Consider the following 19,070-nt stretch of genomic DNA (forward strand, 5'->3'; position numbering starts at 1 on the left):
GCGACATTATCAATACATGACACTCATTGACAGAGTTCATGAAAGCAAGTGAGATGAGTCATACTTGGAACTCCAGTTGCTGTTTCTTTTCTGTCATCTCAGCAAACGTTAGTTTTAAGTTGGCCAACTTTTCCTCCACTTCAGCCAATTCTTGACGCTTAGCATTTAAAATTTCCATGGTTTCCGCCAGAGATGCCTCAGCTTCAGCCAGACGAGCTTTTTTGGGTGCCACAACCTTTAAGAAAAAAGTTACAAATCCATTAGCACACCAGATTTCCAAAGAGGCTTGTATTAAGACAGTTCTGTCACTTATGGCGAATGCATCTTTGAAAGAACGCTTAAAACGACAAAATCGTCAAATTAATAAATTATTGGTGTCCGCACACGAACAGGACTGACAAAAACTTATCAAGGTTTCAGAGGACCGCAACAGCCATGTTGCATTATTTCGCACTCTTGGTTCGTTGTACAACTTAGACTTTAGAAGTGAAGGATCAATGTGTTCCATTTTCGTTTGGAGTACATCAAGAATCAACCCGTACCTTAGCGACTCTGTCGTATATCTCCATGGCCTGTACCCACTTACACAAACCCTCAGCAGCTGAGGAGGCCGTGCGCACTTTCTGAGGATCAAAATCTGGATTAGGAATGTACTCCTTTCTGATTTTGGCCATGACATGAGTCTAAAAATGAAATCATAGACAAGGGTTGTTAAACTTTCAGCCACACAAAGTCTGGTGAGATATTCAGAATAAGAATAGCCCTCAGAAGGACTGCTCTTAGTGATGTTTACTGTCGTTTTCATCACACGAACAGAAGTAATGTTCAGAGGAAGGTTGCCACATCAAACAACAAGAGAAGGCTTCATTGCATGGAACTTATTTGATGTCTAACGCGAGAAAGCGCTTCCAGAAGGATAGTCCAAATCTATGTAAAGGTCGACTTGTATGCTTATGAAGAGTACTGATTTCCAGCTAAACTTAAACTTAAATTAATGTTTTGTCGAATTGGCAAATCACTCGGCCAGTCAAAAACTTGGAAGATTGCGATGAACTTACTCACCGGAATATTGTCTTTGTCATATTCTTTCAAATTGTTCAGGAAGTTCATGTCTCCTAAGAGTTTCTTTGATGGACCCCAGAAGTCGAGAATCTTCTTTCCGGTTCCCGCGGGATCATTGATCTTCTCGGGTTTGATGTCCCGCATGACGCACACGGCTGACATGACAAGCTTCACTCCAGCAGGAGGGTTCGCCATGGACTTGACAATCGTGATATCTGCCGGCTAGACAAACAAAACAGCAGTCGGTTCGTTTTCATACGAGCATAAGTGTATGGTCCCACAATTACGAGACGATGGGACGTCTGACGAAAAGCTTTGTCAACTACTGGTTATTTTCTGCTTTTAATTAATAGTTTCTCCCAGACACAAGATAACATTGTTAGTGGAATGTACCTTGAGTGTGTTAAGAGCTGCGAGGGCTGCTTCCAAAGCAGGAATAGCTTCAGCCAGGTCACTCTCACACTCTTCCTTCAGTGCCTGCGACTCAGAAGCCTTCTGATTGGCTACAGCTTCATCCTTCCGCACTAGTTCACTGCGAGCTTCTACTTCGGCCGACTCTTTTTCAATTACCTGTTAAAAGTAATCCAAACAACGATTATACTACCACGCCATAATAGCCTTGTGGTTACTAAAATAACCTTTCTTTGACACTGTTTATTCAGTTTTATGATGTTCAACTGCTAATACACACATACCTTCATCATTTTGGTATTTTCTTTGGCTGTTTCCACCAATTGAGGCTGTAATTCTTCCAGTTCTTTCTGCATATCAGCCACCTAAACGCAACACAGAAGATCAGATGACTGAAGTAAACATGAACATGGCGTATCATCTGAGATTAACTTACCTGAGATGCAGCGAATGCCAGTTTCTCCAGCCCTACTTCATAGCGGTGCTTGTTACGCATCACCTGCAGTAAACATAATATCCACACTATTGCTGTTTGCACTCTCACAAACGATTAAATTAAGTTAGGACCAGTCATTAAACTAGCGGTAGTTTTAAGCGCACATATGATACTTAACAATTATTCCACGAGCGCGCGTTGGATATGAGATGATAGATACGCGCCTCGTTGGCTATGATCATCTCATATCCAACAAGCGCAAGTGGAATAATTGTTTTATTATTAAAAACTGCATCATTGTATAATGCAATTCGAGGGATTTGATTGGCTTAGCGGCCATGGTATATGAGCAATTATACCATGGCCGAGAAATGGCGACCATTAAATTGCCTTCTGGTCGTTCTTGCACAGCGAAATCAGTAAGATCTAGCAATATTTCTCGGTTGTTTTTAATAAAACAATTATTCCACTTGCGCTTGTTGGATATGAGATGATTATAGCCAACTCGGCGCTACGCGCCTCGTTGGCTATCTATCATCTCATATCCAACGCGCGCTCGTGGAATAATTGTTAATTAAAAACAATCAAGAAATGTTGCTAGATCTTACTGATTTCACTGTGCAAGAATACCCAGAAGACAATTTAATGGTCGCCATTTCTCGGCCATGGTATAATGGCTCATATACCATGGTCGCTAAGCCAATCAAATCCCTCGAATTGCATTATACAATGATTCAGTTTTTAATAAAATCCGATATAATTCAGAATTGAAATCCGCTAACGCAAACCAGCAAACCACAGATTTTTTTCTGACAAGAACGAACCATTTCTTTTACCACACAACTGCAAAAGAACTATAAACTTGTTAAGGGAAAAAATTCTCAGAATAGCTACGTCTAATATAGCTGATTAATTCAAGTTTTTGTCGTATCAGAATTAAAATATAAAAATGATTAACATTACCAAAGGAATCCAAAAATTCAAAAACGAAGGGAAAAAAATAACTCAAACCTACTGTAGATCTAAATCAAACTGTAAAGTATTCAATTATAAGACAACCATGACGTCGACGAAAATGATGATTGTGATCGTTGGAAGTGCTAGACCATCAGTTAAACATTGGAGACTCGTGAGTGTTTACTGCTGGTTTAAATAATCGCTATTATAGACATTTAATCCCTTATCCAAATTATTCCAGACAACGGGACTACAGCAACGAAGATTAAATTTTCCACAATAAGTCCTCACAGAACTTCCCTAAGTCATCACATTAAAATTGGTGAAGAGCGTGATGGCAAGCAGTGCACCACAGTGGCATTAAGTAGAGTATGGATGTTACGTACTGTAAATCAAATAAACTATCACAGGACAATTCCGGCAAAACATATCATAGTTTTCCACTACTGCAAGTACAAATTCTAAAACAGTACACACCTCATCTTGCTTTTTCCCTAGAAGTGTTTTCAGCGAAGATATAAGCTCCAGATATGAGGTGGGAGTCACGTAGTTATGCCGGCCGAGTTTGTCAAGATACCTTGGATAATAACAAAGTGCGCACATATATAATGAATAAACAACCACAAACTTGAAAGGAAGAAAGAGGTAAAGGCCAATAAAAGAGGTTTTGTAAGTGTTTACCTCTCAGACAGCTGCCTAGCGCTAGTGTGGAAATATTGACAGATAGGTACAACTTCTTTACGCTCATTGTCCGTCATTTCTACATCTTGAAGGAACTTGTTAGCGACCATCTCTAGTGCATCTTCCGGCCACGGCTAAAATCAACAAATAGCTTAGTTAGGCCACTTGACAACAAGAATAAATGGCTCCTTCGGTCGGTCGGTCGGTCGGTCGGTCGGTCGGTCAGCTGGCCAGACAGTGAGTGGAAAAGTCATGGTGCATTTGCAGGAGATTAGTTACTGTAACAGCACATTAATTTGCACGGGGTGTCAGCTTACCTGAAACCAGTCAATGGTACAGCAGTTTATAAGCGCTGGAAACTGTCTGAGTCTGTTTCTGAAAGCGTCACCGATAGGGCTCATACACAACATAATGTGAAGATTCTCTTTACAACAGTTGACAAAGAAGTTAAACAGTGCCAGTGGAGAGAATTCAGCATTCTTGTCTTCAGCTTGGGCTTGAGCGGCTGGACGGACGCTCTAAAGAAACAACACAACAAGTGAACTACTGAAGAAACCACCTGCCTGACTGAACTCAGAGTCAATGAAAGACTAGCACCACATATCTAGATGCATCTGAAAAGCCAAGAAAGACTAGTAAATTGAAGGGGATACTACAGTAGAGCAGATGAGATTATTAAAATTTAAATGCATGAAATATGGTGAAACTGAAAGGAATTTGGAAACCGTTACTTGTAACATTTCATTACTTTATATTGAAGAGTTGTCATTACCTCATTGAGTTCAGCCTTTTCGTCAACTGCAAACAAGTTAGGTACTTCACCGGTATTTAGCAAGCTGTCCACATCTTCCAAGAACGACTCCTCTTTGATCTGCGTGTCCGTTAACAAAAACACTGTGGGCTTCATTTGGCATCCCGCACTTTTCAGCAGCGTCTACAGACAAATCATACCAGCGCTATTTATTACTGACTATTACATATGTACAAAAAAAATACAATCTAAGAGAACCGAGTGGGCTTTACAATTTGATGCAATATATGTAGTTGACGAAGAAATAAAATAAAATGACCAAATAAAATGACCACGAACCTGCGATGCTGTTGGTAGCAGATCATTCATTCTAATCAATATTTCAAGATCAAAGACAAATTTAATTCATACTCGTCAAATGACGAACGTACACCGACTATGCGCATAGTATAAACTAATTTCTACATGATGTCTGTTAAGTAGTGGACTAACCTTGATGTCTTCACGCCATTCGGTCAGACCATAGCTCTTGGAGATCTCAGGTTGAAAGACATGGAAATCAGCGACTGCCGCTGCCAGGCGTGACAGAGATTGCCTTCCACTGCCCCCGACTCCCACAAGCAGTGCATTCCCTCCAGGCTGCTTCAAGATACGGCTGATGCGCACTAAGTGCTCCAATACGTACCTGAAAAAATTAAAAAAAAAACCCAAATACAATGTACAATCTTTATTCCAAATTTATTTCGTAAACCAGAAGTACCTGGTCACTCGATTCCGAGAGGTGGAGTCCTAGATGTTGAACCAGTTAAATATTGTATATTTTAGAGTCAAATAAAGGTTATTTTTTAATTTAAATGTGGACTGCACCGCCTTAGAAGTCAAAAGTATGAAGCTACCTGAAGATGACCAAGTTCATCTGCGTCTTATGTGTTTGGTTATACTCCTCTAGGCACTGTTCCACGATCTTGTAAAGCTCATTTATTGACTCCACTTCTCGGTAGAAACGATCCTCGCCCATCTGAAGAGAACGAAAGAAAATAAAAGCCGTATGTATGAGCTACATAGGCGTATTTTGGACAGTCAATAACTATGACTAATAAGCTTACCGCATCAGGATTGAGAAAATCACAGAACATCAAACTTCTCATGTCATCCTCAGACGCCTAAAAAAACACCAAACGAAAGAAAAGTGCATTGGTTAAACAGTACAAGTAAGGTTACCTTGAGGGCCAAACACTACTCCAGGCATGGATGGTCAGCTATGTACAAAGTCGACACAGAAAAAGAAAACAACGACAACAACTGAGATCCTGATATGGCCGAATAGTTACCGTTTTCTGGTCGGAAGACAGGTGTTTAAAAAGAGAATCAAAGTCGTCCTTCAAATGCTCCTTGGTAACTTTCTTAAGTAAGCTGTAAAAAAAAATAAAATAAATAAATAAATAAATAAAATAGCATAAAGTAAAGCAAAATCAGATAAAGAGGCGACACTTGACATTCACGCTGACACTTACCTATGTAACCACGCCCTGTCATTGTCATCAACCAGACGATCGTAAAACACGCGATACACTTCATGTACCCACAGCCTGTAGCAAAGGAAAAGAAGCCAGGTTACAACTAACAACCAACAATGCTTGATAAGAGAGAAAGGTTATTCATCGTGAGTTACCCTTCATGAGCTGACCTTGACGCAGTTCTTATTTCTTGTACCTAACGGTATTAGTGCTATACCTTGGACTCATGGTGTATATTCCTAAATAACAACATCATGGGGAGTCTGTCTGCTTACGGAAAATGAAAAATGTGAAGTAGGCAAATATCGGAGGGTGTTTACAGGTGAACAATCTACTGTAACTCCCATTGTCGCGACTTGTTCTTCTCAACACTTCTTGGGTTCATAATTATATAGTGCTAAACCTAAGTTAGTTTGTCTGTGTGAGAGTAGTAGTTCATCCTCGTCCTGTCTTGAAGTCGACGAAATTATGTTATAAGTGGTTATTCTTTCATGATTTAAAAACAAGACGATCAGAATATCCGCATAAAAGCATAATACCTGTGAGATGTTACAAAAGAAAGAAAGAAAGATTCAAGACAAGCAAATGAAATAGGAAGGATGAAATAATTTTATTCATCTTGTCATTGCTGATCGTAACAGCACGCGCGTCATGTGAGTCAAAGCTCAGCGGTTAGAGCATCCGACAGGCGCGCTGACGACCATAGGTTCGTTTCCCGTCGGAGTCTTTTCTTTGTCCTGTGTTCGTAATAAGATGAATATAACATCATCTTTCCCACAACAAGTCATAATACCTGTTCAGAGTTTTCTTATCAGTCAAAGCGTCCTTCTTGATGAGTAGAACCCCACGGATCACTCGAGAGAAGTCTCTCAAATTAAACGTGTAGTGTGATTTGGCTGGAGTGGGCAACAAATTCACCATGGCTTGCTTGTACACCTGAACAAATGTCAGAACATTATGAACAGGTATACGACTATGGCAACATTTTTTAAGAAACGTAGGTGGGAGCAATTATTTAAACGAAATCTAACTTGAACATTGTTTAGGGTTAACCCGCGTATTACAAGTCGCCTCAATAGACGACTTCTAAACATTAGCTAAAAGTGGATTATCAGTACGAGGATTAGCTGTGATGTAAAGAGACATTGGTTACATGTAAACAGCAGCTTAATTAAAGATTTTTGCAAAGAAGCTTGTTTATATGCGCATCAATCGGTCCGTAGATATTTAATAGCGGAGTAAAACTTTTTCAAGACGAACTCAAATGCATGAACATGCAACCACGGAATACAAACACTCCAAAAAGTGTTTTAACCATCTCTTGCAGCCTTCCAGTCACACGGCGAAGATTGAGAGCACAAATTTGGTTTTATTACACCATTTATATCTATAAGAGAAGAGCACGCCTATACGCTATACGCAAGTCTAACGCTAATGCAAGCACGCTGATGTAAGTCTAACGCTAACGCAAGCACGCTAATGCAAGTCTAACGAGCCCTGTGATGGAGGACTTAGAAAACATTCTGGGCCTCATGACGTCCTGAGCGAGTTTAACACGGCCCATTGTATAAACAGTACACAATGAGACACTTCTTACCTCCATTGTTGCTCCTACAATCATTGTGCCCATAGCATAGACATCATTGGGAAACTCATTGTTCTGTTAGAGAAAACAATGTATCAGTGCTGACGTCCTCCTGGGCGCTCGCCATTTAATTATCCAGATTATCAGCCCGGAAACTTCCCGTGCCATGTGGAAAGGCTTTTAACATCCTGGCGAAGAGCCTCGGTTTCATTTCTAATCTTGCCATCTCAATGGTAGATCAAAAAGCTTACGTGTTGTTGTACAAAGCCAACAAAATTGATATTGAAATTTTGTACAAGTGGAACGGTACTTTCTAATTCAGACGTGTCTGGCTACGCCATTTGATTCAAATTTTATCCACGTCCCCAACTGGAATAAAAGTAATAAAAACCTCACTTCCACTTACATACCTTTGCGTAATAGTTCAGACTCAATTTAACTGCAACTTAAAAGATTAACCCTGTTCACGTGCTACAATTTAGCTCTCAGTTCAAATGATCCATACATTTTAGTCGATAAAATACTAAAACAAACGAATCTATTGAGAAACTAAACGTATTGCTTTCCTTTGAAAGTATGATACGTACCCTGAAGTAGAAGTTGACAATTGTAGAGAAGATCCTTTGCATGGTGTCATCACCAAATGTAGCCACTGATACCACATTGAAGTGCCTTAAAAACCGGGGAGTAATGGGGTTTCTACCACCCCCTGGGGGACCCATGGCGCAAATGAACTGAAGCTCAATCAGCGTCAGTTTGGACGTGTCCTTACGGTCGTACCAGTTCCCATGGTCCAAATACTGACGAAGAAGTTCTATTGGGGGTTGAGCACCATATTTCTCCAGGGCAGGCATATTGACGTCATCAACAAATATAATGAACCTATTGAGGTTGCAACAAGTAAACAATCAAAACTGACCACAACAGAGCTATTTTGCCAAATTAAACAACAAATTTCAGCACGTACTTCTTTCCCACTGGTGGGCCAAACACTCCTTTTCTTCTCTTGTCCAGTTTGGACATGATGATATCCTATAACAACAACAATAATAATCAATATTTACTATTTTCCCAAATCCTTTTGACAGTACATACCCATATTCATTACCTGTGTTTGATTAGCACTGGTTTGAGCAGAGAAGTTGACAAAAGCAGGAATAAATACATCCCTGTTGATGCCATTCATGAGCTTGTCCTTGATGTACACTGACTTGCCAGTTCCCGTGGGACCAACAAACAGCAGCGGTTTGTTGTTGTTGAACATGATCTCCATCAGATGTGAGTAGCGAGCGGTGTCCATAGTCGGCACTATGATGTCACTGATCCTCTGTGCCTTGCCTCCTGACACCCCTTCTTTGATGGTCTTGGTCCAAAGAAGCCAGTTACCACGACCCTTGCGCTGCAAGGAGAGAAAAACAACAATATGATTGGCTGATTGCTATGGTTATGTCGAATAAGCCATTGACGAACATGCTAAGTGCCACGTCGACCTGTCAGTTTCGACTTTTTGCTCAATTGTTTGGTTCCAGACATTCTTAGAATTTCTTTATACACAGTGTTCCCATAATTGAACAATGAATCAAACAATTCATCAGGACAGGAGCAACTCTCTTACTTCACAAAGTGCTCGTGAAAGAAGGAAGAGTCACTCCTACTTAGTGAGCTTACAGAGGAGTTCAGTGTTGTATGTAGATCCTGATTTTCACACTATAGTTGCAGGCTATGATTCACCTGTGATCTGAGACGATACCAAATGTCACACTCAACTGATCTCGTAATTCAGCCGGGACACACAAACAGTTTGAAAGTTATTAATTGTCAACATCTATATGGTATTAACAGCACAGTGAGGTGATCGTAAGCAGCAAAGAGAACAATAAAGAATCTTGTCAATCGAGCTGTAATGTTATGTTGTCCAAACTCAAAGTCAACGATTTTCTAAACCCAACAATATACATTGGGAAGGATTGGCAAAAAGTCCCAAAAACAAAACAGGATCTTCGCGTTAGTGAATATCATTGGTTAAATACACTGAGTCGAACTAAAAGCGTATATTTGTAAGCTGACGCTTTTTGGATAACTGTAACTTTACTTGTATGGATATTTGAAGTTTATACGCAGTACTTTGTAAACTCATAACACTTTGTTGCCACTGACTCTCCACCCCAAAATCTTTGTGTTAGCTGCTCGTCATGGCCAAGTTCGAGAATGGTTGAAACTAATTAAGAAAAGTGCACGTTACCAACCGGCCAATCATAATCACCTCAAACAAGTAGTCATAGACAAGCCCTTCATTTGGAATAGGTGCTTCTATTTTGCCTACAATGGAGGGAATGGGATGGTCTTCATTCTTTCCCGCAATCAGATCTTTGAAGAATGCGTCAAACTTGAGTCGACTGTCAGTGTCCACACAGGCTCCAACAGACCAAACCATGGAAAACAGGAAAGACGACTGCAAACCAGAAATCAACAACAATCGAGCAAAATTCCTGAACAATTGCAAGCAAAGCTAAAATGACAAAGCAAATTGCAACTCGATCTCTAACTCCTCGAAAACGTTTGCAATAAATAGAATCCCTCCATGTATACAAATGTGTTAGACTAACGACTTCACCTTCCTAGTGCAAAATACAAGAATAAACAGACAGAAAGACAGACAAGAAGGTAGGCGGATGCGGGTGGATGGAAAGATGGATTAATTATGGATGAAGGGGGCGGGAGGAAGGGAATATTGGACGGAAGGACGGACGGACGGACGGACGGGTGATTGGTATGAGAGGTCACAACAGTTTACAGAGCCAAATGAAGACCACTTACAATCAACCAAGACTTCATGTATTTGGTGTCTTCTTCTGGAATATCTTTCATTTGAATTTCCACTAGGTTCATAAGTGAGCGAGCTAGATTGCTGTCTTGAAGCGACACCGGTTCCTGTTCAAAATCAAACACGCGTCAAAAATATCCAAAATAGCGTGCATCAACTACAAACTATAAATACTATAAACGACTGCAGCAAAGTTTACGGCTGCCAAAAAGTTTCGAAGATAGTTCATATTAAGAGATTCGGTAAGTAAGGAGACACGCATAGGGAGGCTATTTACCTTGCACTGTTTGCGCACAAAACTGATGGAGACAGGCAGAGCCCATTGGAAAAGTGCCGTGATAAGTTTCTCGTGTTCATTCTTGAGTGCATCAGGTAAAGTGTTGATCCAAGACTTCAAAACAGGTTCCCACCCTAGGGAGGCAGGCTCCAGATAGATCATACCACACCGACTAACAGTGGCAGGCTGAGGGAAAAAAATCACGCTACAGTTGTAAACAAAGTCATGATTAGTGGTTACAGGAGGAGCTGGGTCGGGGTTTATCCTGGAAAATGTTAACTAAAACGTTTAAAGTTTGCTTGGAGCACGATTTAAATCTGCCTCATTAATGATGTTTACAGGTCAACCAACGCAAACTGAAGGGCAAATGTTTAGCGAGAGGAAGCAATTTACGGGTAATAATGGTTCGGAGTATGACGTGTGCGATTTTAGAATAAATTGTATGAGGATACCCTGTACACGGAATTGATGAATAAGTGAATGATCATCGCAGTTATATACGCAACGTAAGCAGTTGCAAAAAGAAAGCCTGAAAAGAAAAATCAGGCTTGAACGGGATTCGAACCCATGACCTCTGCGGGTGCACTCCTCTATCAATTGAGCTATCAGGCCACCTGGGAACTGGTCACGGACACGGATTTGAATTGGCTGATATTGATACTTACAGAAGCTTGTGACAAGTCCCTGCATTCAAAGATCAAACTCATTACATTTGACAACTGAATGATTTCCCCACTCATCAAGCACAACTAAGGAATAAACAGAAAGATAACAACAGTATAGATAAGTTTTATCAAAAAAGCTTAAAACTGTTTTCATCACATTCAAATTCAAAATATACATATAAAAAATAGCATCAAATGAAATCCAATGACCTTGAAATTAAATCTGCATTGTTATCAGTACAGCGAACACTAACCTTCTTATTGTCATCGAGCACTGTGTTCATGCTTTCGATCCATAGAGTGTCAATAGGTCCATCGAATATGACCCACTTCTTGATTTCCGTTTGGTCTGCAGCATACTCACGGAATGTATTAGCTACAATACCATCTGTCCACTGAGACACAAAAAACATTCAAACAACAAGTACATTAATAACTGCACGACAAACTGGCGGTTCTGTCAGTAATAACGGATACATAAAAAGTAATCATGCGAAGGACAGGAAAGAGAGAGGTCGTTGCAGTTATACAGTCGCAAAGGAGCGTTAAAAGAGTAGTACAACAAACTGCTATTGAACATCCACAAATACTAAATTGTGGAGGCATGATGGTTCAGTAGCCTTCGGACGGTCGGTGTTTCGAGGCCAGGTTGGTATCTCCATTACTGTGTTGTTTCCTTAGGCAGGAGAATTTGCTCCACATTCTTCCTCTCTTCACCCAGGTGTATAAATGGCTACCGGCGACATACTGCTGGGAGGAACCCTACTATGGACTAGAATCCCATCCCAGGGGAGGTAGCAATATTTGCAGTTGCTTTTCCCTGAAGAAACCGTGTGGCCAATTAGACTCAAGTGTGACTTTGCTTTATTTTACAAATGCTACTTACCTCGTGTGAGACAGGATCGAACTGACCAAACAACTGTCCCATAGTAATAGCCTTAGGATTGATTACACGGTACCAAACCTAACAGACGAAAAACAGTATGACGCAATAAAACCTCGCTAATGCAAACGTTCTCAAAATGCTTTGTTATGCCTTGCTTTACTATACGTTTTCTCTAAAATTAAAAGAAAATGGTTCAGCACGGCGTAAAAGGAGAATGTGTGAGACAATTCATTCACAAACGGGATCCTGTAGCTTTACTTTACCATGTCAGACCCCCTAAATGAAATATAGCAACGGAAGAGGTATATATCTTTGTTCTTTTTCAAAACGTTTGGTCTTTTATTTTCCAAGTTTCACAAATATATAAAGCATGCTTCACTTTTACGCAGTTTACCAAATCAAGAAATTGAAAACTGATCCCTTTTGGCCAGCTTTTACGAAAACGTTTTACCAAAAGACAATTACTTTTCTGCCATTTCCTTTATGACTCAATTCAATGTTATCATTATTGATCTGGTCTGTGGGAAGCTTCAACTTTTCACAAGGCTCATTGGTAAAGTACCTTGTTGACATTTTCGTCATCATAGGCTCTGTCGGTCAGTACGTTTAGAGTCTCGGCTAGCACCTCAAGGACTTTAGTCTTGCCAGAAAATGGATCACCCACCATCATAAACCTACAAATACAAGAGTATTACATACTCAATAAATAGTAAATGAATGTTCTAGCTGCGATAGGAACAGCTCATTAAAGCGAGAAGACTATCGAATTTCTCACCCATGCCGAACGATCATCATTTCATACGTCTGAATAATCTTTTCGCTGAAGAAGTCCACCATCTGGATATTTTTCTTCTCGCAAATCTATTCAAAACAATTTTGATTAACCACAAGAATAAGATAGCAACAAAATGGGGTTGTTTAACTGTAGTACAACTTAAAAATAAAAGACTGACCTCTTTGGCTGTGTCAAGGAAGACGCCATAGTCTGCCTTTGGTAAAGAGACTCCTGGAAACAGATCAGAGATGATTCCTTCAAACAGTGGAATATCATGAGAGAGAAACTTGGGAAGGTTGACATCCATGATGGATCTGAGCAACAGTACATTCTCGTCATCAGTCGGATACTTGAGCTTCAGGTTGCCAGCTGCTGCCAACACAGCTTTCACTGCACGCATGCCATAGTCGTAATGGAACTGCGACGACAGCTGTTTAGCAAAAACATAATCAGTACGTTAGTGTTGTTGCTGTTTGACGCGCGCGCAATTCTGCGTTTCCGCGCCTGGTCACCCATAAGGCATGGTGGGTGAGGAGCTTCCATGTGCTTTTGACAGTTTATACCGAGTATAACACACGAATAAGGCAGTTTTCAACGTTCAAATCTCAACGTCAACGTTTACCGTTAGGACACAGACGTAAGTGTGCTCATTATTTCCGCATTTTGTAGTTTTTGCCATCATTTATCGTATTTTTCTGTTATTTTTGCTCCTAGTTTTTTCAAACCGTACACTCTTCGTACTCAGCGAACGCTCGCCGTATGCTCACTGTATGCTCATATACTGGTACATCGATCAGATTATTTAAGTTTGTTGAACGACTGTACGGCTTGTAGCTATAGTCAGTCTTTATCGTCTAATGAAATGAAATAGACAAAAGTCAGGTACAATGTAAGAGCAAAAATGTAACATTTTCCCAGCACAGATTAATAGCACAGCTAAGCATGCTAGGCCGCACTCACCTGTTCAGAACACAGCTTGTAGGTGGTAACGATCTTGACCGACAGATTACGAGCATCCACAAAACCATACGAGTAGAGCATGATTTCACCAATCAGTGCATAGTCTGGTACCATCATAGCCACAGTGCGGAACAATACCTGACAAACAATAATAACTTTAATTAGCCCTTATTGTTATGCAACGAAAATCGCGACAGCATGGTCTCCGAAAGGAGGATGATCAAGGAGGGTTGTGGAAACTAAGGAGTCTGTTTTATAAATAACATCTCAGAATGGTGGTCGTTTAACCCTGTAGTGCTGAGGTAAAAGATGTTCGTACGACTGAACCACCACTGGGCATCACAGCCTGTGCAAACAAAAGATGGCCAAACCCAATAGAAATGTGTTTTATACCTTGAGGTTATCTGGGAGCTCTGAGCGCCCTGCATAGCCAGGATTCATGGTTATAGCAACAAAACAGTTAGAGTTCAAGTTCAACTCCGTTCCTTCAAACACAAACCGGTCCTGATGAGCAGCTATGCCTCGCTGTATACATAAGATCTGTCAAAAACAAAATAAAATAACAGTTTTTAACTAAAACTTATGCCATCACTAAACTGAACAATCATTTTCGCTTCAAACTCTGTGCTCTTGTTACTTTGGAATTCGCAGCCTTTGACTGTCGTTAACTTTGGGCTGTTGCTACTTTAAAGCAGCGTACATGGGCCAATCAATCTTAATACGATAGTGTCGAATGTCACAAAGCGTTTTTCCAAATCAAATTAAAAATTATCCGCCTTTTGGTCAAGCAGTTTGTAATCAGTACAATGTATATCAAGCCGTTTCTTTCTCTCAAAATGTCTTTACGTATGGCACATGTATTGTACAAATAGCAGAGAGTCAAGCTTTCTTTATACAATTTGTTTTGAAGGGTTGTTGTTTCAGGATTTATTAGGAACCATCACACTAATTACTATCGTTACTGTCGGTGGGCCATTTATTTAGGACCTTAACAGGGTCTTAATGGTTTCCTACAAGGAAAAGGCCAAGTTTCGCCCAGAACCATAATTTCCAACCTCTGTATTCCCCTCCCCTGCCCCATCTTCCACAGAGTCATGACCCAAAGACCAAAACATAGGGAGGTATCCCTAGAGTCCCCTGTGTATAAGTACCTGTATGAAGAAAACCCATTAGAGCCCAACACAGGAAACCAAAAATTAATGTTTTAATGAGTTTTGTTTTGCTTTTGTTGTTGCTGTTTGTTTTTTTCTTATTATTATTATTCTTATTATTATTATTATTATTATTATTATTATTATTTTTTTTTTTTTTTTTTTTTTTTTTTTTTTTTTTTTCAGACACAAGATAGACTGTCTAGTATAACCCTCCAGGTAAGAGTAGTCATGAAAAGGAGTGTTGTATAAAGAGTGAAACTGACTGGCAGTTCAGCAACTTGTGCGGAAGTCAAACTCCCTCATCAGGTATTTGAGAGATGCTGTCACCAACACCACCACTTTTCAGGATTGCTCTCACAAAGGTGATTGCAATAGACAGACTACTGAGACAAGCTTCTGAATTCAAGTCACTTACAAGGATATAATACAGAAATAAGTATTACCTGCTGAGCTACCACAGACAAAACCTCCAGCTCAATACGATTGAATTCATCAAAGCAAGCCCACGCACCACATGATGCCAGACCTTTAAAGAACTGTCCAAACAAGAACGTTAACACTTCATACCTAAGATGAATAAAAAAACAAAACAAAAGCGGACTAACCTTCCCCATCTGCAGGTAATCCAAGCCATCTGAGCAGTTAAATACAACACACTGTATTGCGAGGGCTTTTGCTAAATCCTGCACGCATAAAAAAAGACAAGGCTATAAGTATGTAGTGAACAAAATCAAAAAATAGTTTGCAGGCATCAGCTTTGTTAAACATGTCATCGATTGTTGTCATTACTCCGCAAAACAGTGTTGCACGTGTACACACCTTAGTAGTTTCTGTCTTGCCAGTACCCGCAGGTCCCTCAGGTGCTCCTCCCAGATTCAAGTGAAAAGCACTCACAAGAGTACGGTAACAGCGATCTGTCAAGGGGGTGATGACCAGCCTGAAAGAAAGAAGTGGAAGTGGAGCTCAGTACACTTGTATGTTATACTTGCAAATACTAATTTACTTGCAAACAAATTTAAATACAAAAGGCATTGTTATCCAACTCCACTAGTTGGACGAAACGAGTACCAATACGCCGAATACGAACATGCTGCGACCCGAGTATGAATATTCATATAGTCGTTTGGTGGTTGTTTGTGTAGTATTCATCCGGTTTCAAGTTTTCCTCATATATAGTTCCCTTTGCGACTTTTGAGAAAGGTTAAGTTGGATGGCAGATGCCTTATTAGATTTTTTCGTGTGTAGTAACGCTGACACCAAACAGCACAACTCGTAAAAATATACAGCGACACTACACACAAAAGACATGAAATAAGATATATTCAACATACTCAAAAGTGAGCCAGCCCCAATCTGATCTTGCTTTTAGATGTGATATAAGAGATGGGCTGGTTTGCTTGGTGGGATCTTACTAACACTGTTGGTCGAGATATTGACAGGAGGCTAAGTCATCAAACACGAATGGTCAACCTGTGTTTCCAGTAGAATAGGCTTGTTAATCAACTAACCTGCCGGAGTTGCCAAGGTATTCATATCCATAGCGCACAGTGGCATTGATGATTCTCACCAGACAATTGTCCTGTTCCCAATAGTAACGCATCTGACATAACCACTGAAAATCATTCTCCTGAGAGACCCCTGAAAACAATATACAATTGTATGAGAGCTGTGTCATAAACGTATGAGTAGTATCAACTTTCATTGGTTCAGTAATATGAGAAACACGCTTGTGAGAACAGTACCTTTCTGAACCATGTCATGCACCACATCTCTCGCATGAACATCAATCACTACCAGTGCCCCAAGAGTGGTTCTGTTCTGTTTTGACAGCTTGCCACGAACAAGAACAACAATGTCTGAAAGCTAAAAATAATTCCAGTAGTTTCAAGATTTGACTATAACCATCTTATAAGGACAAATGAATGTTAGATTGTGTTCTCCACCTTTTAAAATTACTCTCTTCATTCTTTCCTTCGTTCGTTAGCTCGTTTATTTGTTCGTTTGCTCAGGCCTTAAGGGTGAATTGCTAAGATGGCTGGTACATAGCAAAGGTCACTGTTTACGAATTAATTAACAAATGCACTCAGCTGAAAAGCAGGACTAACCTGTTGGGTGAGTTTTTCATGATATTCTTTCAGTCCATGGGGTCCAGAGCGAATAGCCTCGTGCACCTCTTGAGTCCAGTATATCTGGCTCACACAGATGACAATCTACAGCAACAATTAACCACATGTATTTAGCATAAGGCCTACACCAAGTATACACACTATAAACCCTGTGCGTTTGGACTGACCCATATGGCTTGAGTTTAAAAGGAATGTAACTAATCCAAGGGCTGAATGAGATGCAAGTCTGTTGTAGGGGTATACTCCCTAATGCTCGCTGATGCCCATTTCCTCACCTGGGTAGTGACAATAGGGATGAAGGTCCCCCTCAAAGGAAACAACAAAGCATCAGATCAAATTTAGGGTCTGAAGTTTCATCACAAGTTTATAATACCTTAGAACTATTCAAGGCAGGGGAATGAAAAGACAACAGAAAAACCACAGTAACTCTAACCTGTCCAGGCCAAGATATCACCCAAGCTTTCCTTTCATCAGTAGCGTAAGCCTGTAGAGAAAAACAAAAACATGAGCAAAACATTGTAACAAAAAACATTTACTACAACAAGGTAGGCAGTAATAAGCCACACACCTGTACAGCCCGCTCAATGATATCCCTAATGCTGACCAGCATTACATCCTGCACCTGCAGAAGCCATTTCTCAACAGCACCACGTGCTTCAGATGTAGATATTGTGTCACTCAAGGGAACCTTAAGAAAGAATGGAGTTATACAATAAGCAGGAGCTGATCACAGCGATAACTAACAACAACAATTAAGCTTGTTCAAACATACCTTCTCCCCTTCACTGCTGTACATGTGAGTGATGTCCAAAGAAGGTGTGAACTCTAACTTGGCAATTCCCTCAAAGCACTTCTTGAGATGTGGCTGAACACGGTAAGGATCCTTTGTTTCTGACAGAATCTCCAACATCTCATCATTAGACAAGAAGAAAAACCTGTAAGGAAATGATAAATGAATTGAACACATCACCAAAAATGGAAAATCAGAAATCGGCAGACTCTTTACTTCTATACAGGCAGCTCTCTCTAAGGCAGAAACCCTTGGGAGCAGCTCTTGCTAACCGTGTCTACCTTGAAGAAAGCTATGTTACAGACAAACAGAAGAAACGTGGCCAGTTCCAGCCAACCAGACAGTGTCAGTCTTAGAGAGGTTTTGCGTTTCAGTTAGAGATTCACTGCTCAGATATTTCACGGCAAAACAACAAATCGCAAGTAAAGTTTTTGACTAATTTCACATAGTCAACCTTCAGTGGGTTTTTCACAGCAAAGAACCCAACTAACAAGGTTTAGTACTGTATTTGCTCACTTTCCCTTGCACACTGATCCGACAATAAAGATCACATAAAACACACTTGGTGATCTACAGGAGAACAAAATGACTTCATCCCATATGAATTAAAAAGAAATAAAATAATTGCGTAATTGGCGCCGTGTTTTTTCTCCTCTACCCTTGCTCGCATACCAACTTGCATCAACAAAGTGAAACTAAAGAGTAAACTATGTTCATCCAGTTTTACTTAATTCAGCAATGTTTGACATTAAACCGTTCGAAAGGGTTAATGTTAACACACCAAATCCGTGGTTGTAAAGTTTGGTCGTTTGACTGACCTGGAGAAGAAGAGCCTCTTCTTTTCCAGGTAGGCGTTCAATCCCTTGTTGATCTGGTCAAGCAGGTCGTTACTGTCCTTAAGCCTGTCATACATACTTGGCATTGATGTAGCTGATAAAACCTGAAATGTTGAAAATAAACATCTCCAATGTGGATAAAAAAATAGAATGCACGCATCCCATTTCACAGGGGCAATTATTGGCTGTGGTTACAATGCAAACTTCTTACTGCTAAATCATATGCAGAACTATGCTATGAAGAAGGAATGGCTATCAGCAGTTGGAATTGAGTTTATTCAAATTTTAGTAAAATAGTACTTTAATCACAAGCAGTCAAATGTTTGTGTTCAACCGCTGACGTCACGAGCACTCGCTATTGTTTTAACCGGAAGTGA

The 19,070-nt window shown here is 40.2% G+C and overlaps 1 protein-coding gene across 1 annotated transcript in view; it reads right to left on the reverse strand.

Moving 5' to 3' along the window:
• Positions 1-19,070, reverse strand: part of LOC146457777 (dynein axonemal heavy chain 12-like) — a 71,345-nt gene that overhangs the window by 17,266 nt on the left and 35,009 nt on the right. Inside the window, exons 23-63 of the mRNA XM_085091562.1 lie at positions 18,676-18,797; positions 17,840-18,002; positions 17,636-17,755; positions 17,501-17,551; positions 17,047-17,151; positions 16,684-16,804; positions 16,450-16,579; positions 15,761-15,878; positions 15,547-15,624; positions 15,385-15,477; positions 14,181-14,327; positions 13,788-13,925; positions 13,006-13,257; positions 12,828-12,913; positions 12,615-12,726; positions 12,053-12,130; positions 11,421-11,561; positions 11,167-11,250; positions 10,502-10,687; positions 10,218-10,331; positions 9,664-9,852; positions 8,509-8,799; positions 8,368-8,432; positions 7,988-8,282; positions 7,413-7,475; positions 6,609-6,751; positions 5,813-5,887; positions 5,630-5,711; positions 5,405-5,461; positions 5,195-5,316; positions 4,791-4,983; positions 4,320-4,481; positions 3,865-4,065; positions 3,548-3,681; positions 3,344-3,443; positions 1,910-1,972; positions 1,758-1,838; positions 1,456-1,632; positions 1,063-1,284; positions 543-683; positions 65-235 (exon numbers count right to left, since the gene is read on the reverse strand). Of these exons, the coding sequence (XP_084947688.1) occupies positions 65-235; positions 543-683; positions 1,063-1,284; positions 1,456-1,632; positions 1,758-1,838; positions 1,910-1,972; positions 3,344-3,443; positions 3,548-3,681; positions 3,865-4,065; positions 4,320-4,481; positions 4,791-4,983; positions 5,195-5,316; positions 5,405-5,461; positions 5,630-5,711; positions 5,813-5,887; positions 6,609-6,751; positions 7,413-7,475; positions 7,988-8,282; positions 8,368-8,432; positions 8,509-8,799; positions 9,664-9,852; positions 10,218-10,331; positions 10,502-10,687; positions 11,167-11,250; positions 11,421-11,561; positions 12,053-12,130; positions 12,615-12,726; positions 12,828-12,913; positions 13,006-13,257; positions 13,788-13,925; positions 14,181-14,327; positions 15,385-15,477; positions 15,547-15,624; positions 15,761-15,878; positions 16,450-16,579; positions 16,684-16,804; positions 17,047-17,151; positions 17,501-17,551; positions 17,636-17,755; positions 17,840-18,002; positions 18,676-18,797 (5,466 nt within the window). The remainder of the gene's footprint in view (positions 1-64; positions 236-542; positions 684-1,062; positions 1,285-1,455; positions 1,633-1,757; positions 1,839-1,909; positions 1,973-3,343; positions 3,444-3,547; positions 3,682-3,864; positions 4,066-4,319; positions 4,482-4,790; positions 4,984-5,194; positions 5,317-5,404; positions 5,462-5,629; positions 5,712-5,812; positions 5,888-6,608; positions 6,752-7,412; positions 7,476-7,987; positions 8,283-8,367; positions 8,433-8,508; positions 8,800-9,663; positions 9,853-10,217; positions 10,332-10,501; positions 10,688-11,166; positions 11,251-11,420; positions 11,562-12,052; positions 12,131-12,614; positions 12,727-12,827; positions 12,914-13,005; positions 13,258-13,787; positions 13,926-14,180; positions 14,328-15,384; positions 15,478-15,546; positions 15,625-15,760; positions 15,879-16,449; positions 16,580-16,683; positions 16,805-17,046; positions 17,152-17,500; positions 17,552-17,635; positions 17,756-17,839; positions 18,003-18,675; positions 18,798-19,070) is intronic.

This window comes from Pavona decussata, unplaced genomic scaffold, assembly GCF_977016875.1.
Source record: "Pavona decussata unplaced genomic scaffold, jaPavDecu1.1 SCAFFOLD_237, whole genome shotgun sequence".
NCBI lineage: Eukaryota > Metazoa > Cnidaria > Anthozoa > Scleractinia > Agariciidae > Pavona > Pavona decussata.